This window comes from Alligator sinensis, unplaced genomic scaffold, assembly GCF_000455745.1.
Source record: "Alligator sinensis unplaced genomic scaffold, ASM45574v1 scaffold1434_1, whole genome shotgun sequence".
Taxonomy (NCBI): Eukaryota; Metazoa; Chordata; order Crocodylia; family Alligatoridae; genus Alligator; species Alligator sinensis.
The window spans coordinates 185,943-187,861 of record NW_005843168.1 but is presented as its reverse complement, the minus strand read 5'-3'; the positions used below and the strand labels follow the sequence as shown (position 1 = coordinate 187,861).

The 1,919-nt window shown below is 59.0% G+C and overlaps 1 protein-coding gene across 1 annotated transcript in view; it reads right to left on the bottom strand.

The window, feature by feature from the left end:
• Window positions 1–1,919, bottom strand: part of ATP4A (ATPase H+/K+ transporting subunit alpha) — an 11,635-nt gene that overhangs the window by 7,365 nt on the left and 2,351 nt on the right. Inside the window, exons 7-10 of the mRNA XM_006037764.3 lie at window positions 1,597–1,714; window positions 1,146–1,414; window positions 565–763; window positions 62–171 (exon numbers count right to left, since the gene is read on the bottom strand). Of these exons, the coding sequence (XP_006037826.1) occupies window positions 62–171; window positions 565–763; window positions 1,146–1,414; window positions 1,597–1,714 (696 nt within the window). The remainder of the gene's footprint in view (window positions 1–61; window positions 172–564; window positions 764–1,145; window positions 1,415–1,596; window positions 1,715–1,919) is intronic.

Genomic DNA, 1,919 nt, shown 5'->3' with positions numbered 1-1,919 from the left:
AGCTTCCCCCATGGCGCCCCCTAGTCACCCCCCCCCCCAACTAAGTGCCCTGACCCCTCACCTTGGGCACCGGGACAGCATCTTGGCCCCCCTTGAAGAGGGCACGGTTGCAGAGGCTGATAATCTTGCTCAGGGCCCGCCAGGTCTCTGAGGACTGGTCGAAACTCTGGCCTGGGGAAGTGGGGGAGGCAGTTAAGGGTCTTTTAGATGAAGTTGGTTTTGGGGTGAAACAGCTGGAGAGCAGCTGTGTTGAACAGGGAAGATGCAGGACTCTGGGAAGATGTGGCCAGCTCTGGGGTGGAGCAGCTGGAGAATGGCAGCATATAACACCATGCCACGAGGGCAAGATGCAGCCAGTTCTGGGACTGAGTAACAGCCACATAGAACAGCACCCTGGGACGGCTGCAGCAGCCAGCTCGAGTGGAGCAGCTGGAGAACAGCAGCATATAACACCATGCCACAAAGGCAAGATGCAGCCAGCTCAGAGGTGGAGCCCTGAGGAACAGCCACATAGAACAGCACCCTGGGAGGGCCCAGTGTGGCTGGCTCTGGGATGCCCCATACCCGACTGGTCCTCAGTGGTGTCGGCTGTGTGGATCTGGTTGTCGAACCAGAGGTGGGCCACAGTCATGCGGTTCTGCGTGAGGGTCCCGGTCTTGTCAGAGCAGATGACGGAGGTGGAGCCTAGCGTCTCCACTGCCTCCAGGTTCTTCACCACGCAGTTTTTCCGTGCCAGGCGCTTCGCTGTCAGTGACAGGCACACCTGGGAAGGGGAGAGGTCTGGGGCAGTTTGGGGCTGGTGGAGGCTTTTGAAGGGCAAGATGCAGCCAGGTCTGGGGTGGAGCAGCTAGGGAACGGCTGCATATAACATTGCACTGGGAGATGCAACCAGCTCTGGGCTGCTACAGCTGTGTATAACATTGCACTGGGAGATGCAACTGGCTCTGACGTGCAACGGCTGCATATAACAATGCATCCTGGAGCAGGTCGCATTTCCCAGTGCAACGTTATAGGTGGCTGTTGCACCCCAGAACTAGTTGCATCTCCCAGCACAACAGCCACCTATAACATCGCACTGGGAGGCTGAGATACAGCCACCTCAGGGATGGATCCCATAGGATGAGGCAGGGGGCAGGGACACTCACAGTGACAGTGGCCAGCAGCCCCTCAGGCACGTAGGCCACGACAATGGCCATGAAGAAGACCATGGCCCGGAGGAAGGGGTAGCCGATCACCATGGCGACAACAAAGAAAGTGGCACCGAAGAAGATGGCCAGGCCGGCGATGATGTCGACAAAATGCTCGATCTCGATGGCGATGGGTGTCTTCTCATTCTCCACACCTGAGGCCAGTGAGGCAATGCGCCCGATGATGGTGCGGTCGCCCGTGTTGATGACGATGCCTGTGGCCGTACCTGGGAGTAAGGAAAAGGTTAATGGGGCCAGGAGGCAGCCAACTCTGGAGTCAACACCTGCATATAACATAGCAAAAGAGGTGCCCAGATGCAGCCGTTTCTGGGATAGAGCAGCTGGGGAATGGCCACATAGAACATGCAGGGCGGCCAGGGCCTGAGATGCAGCTGGCTCTGAGGCGCACCTTCCAGGCACATGGTGGAGAAGAAGGCAATGTTTCGCGTCTCCAGGGGGCTCTCATGGGTGCACTCTGGGGAGCGTGTCTGCGGCTCCGATTCTCCTGTCAGGGATGAGTTATCCACCTGGGGGGCAAAGTTGGGGGTGGGAGAGGAGGTGAACCATGCCTGGGGGACCCAGGTGTCCAGGCTGCACATGCTGCAAGCCACCCCCCTGCCCAGAGCCCAGCTGCCCAGGGCGTGGGCACATGCACACGCAGAACTCGGGCATCCAGGGCATGCACACATGCACATGCATACCCCCCAGTTGTCCAGGTTTCTTGCATGTGCG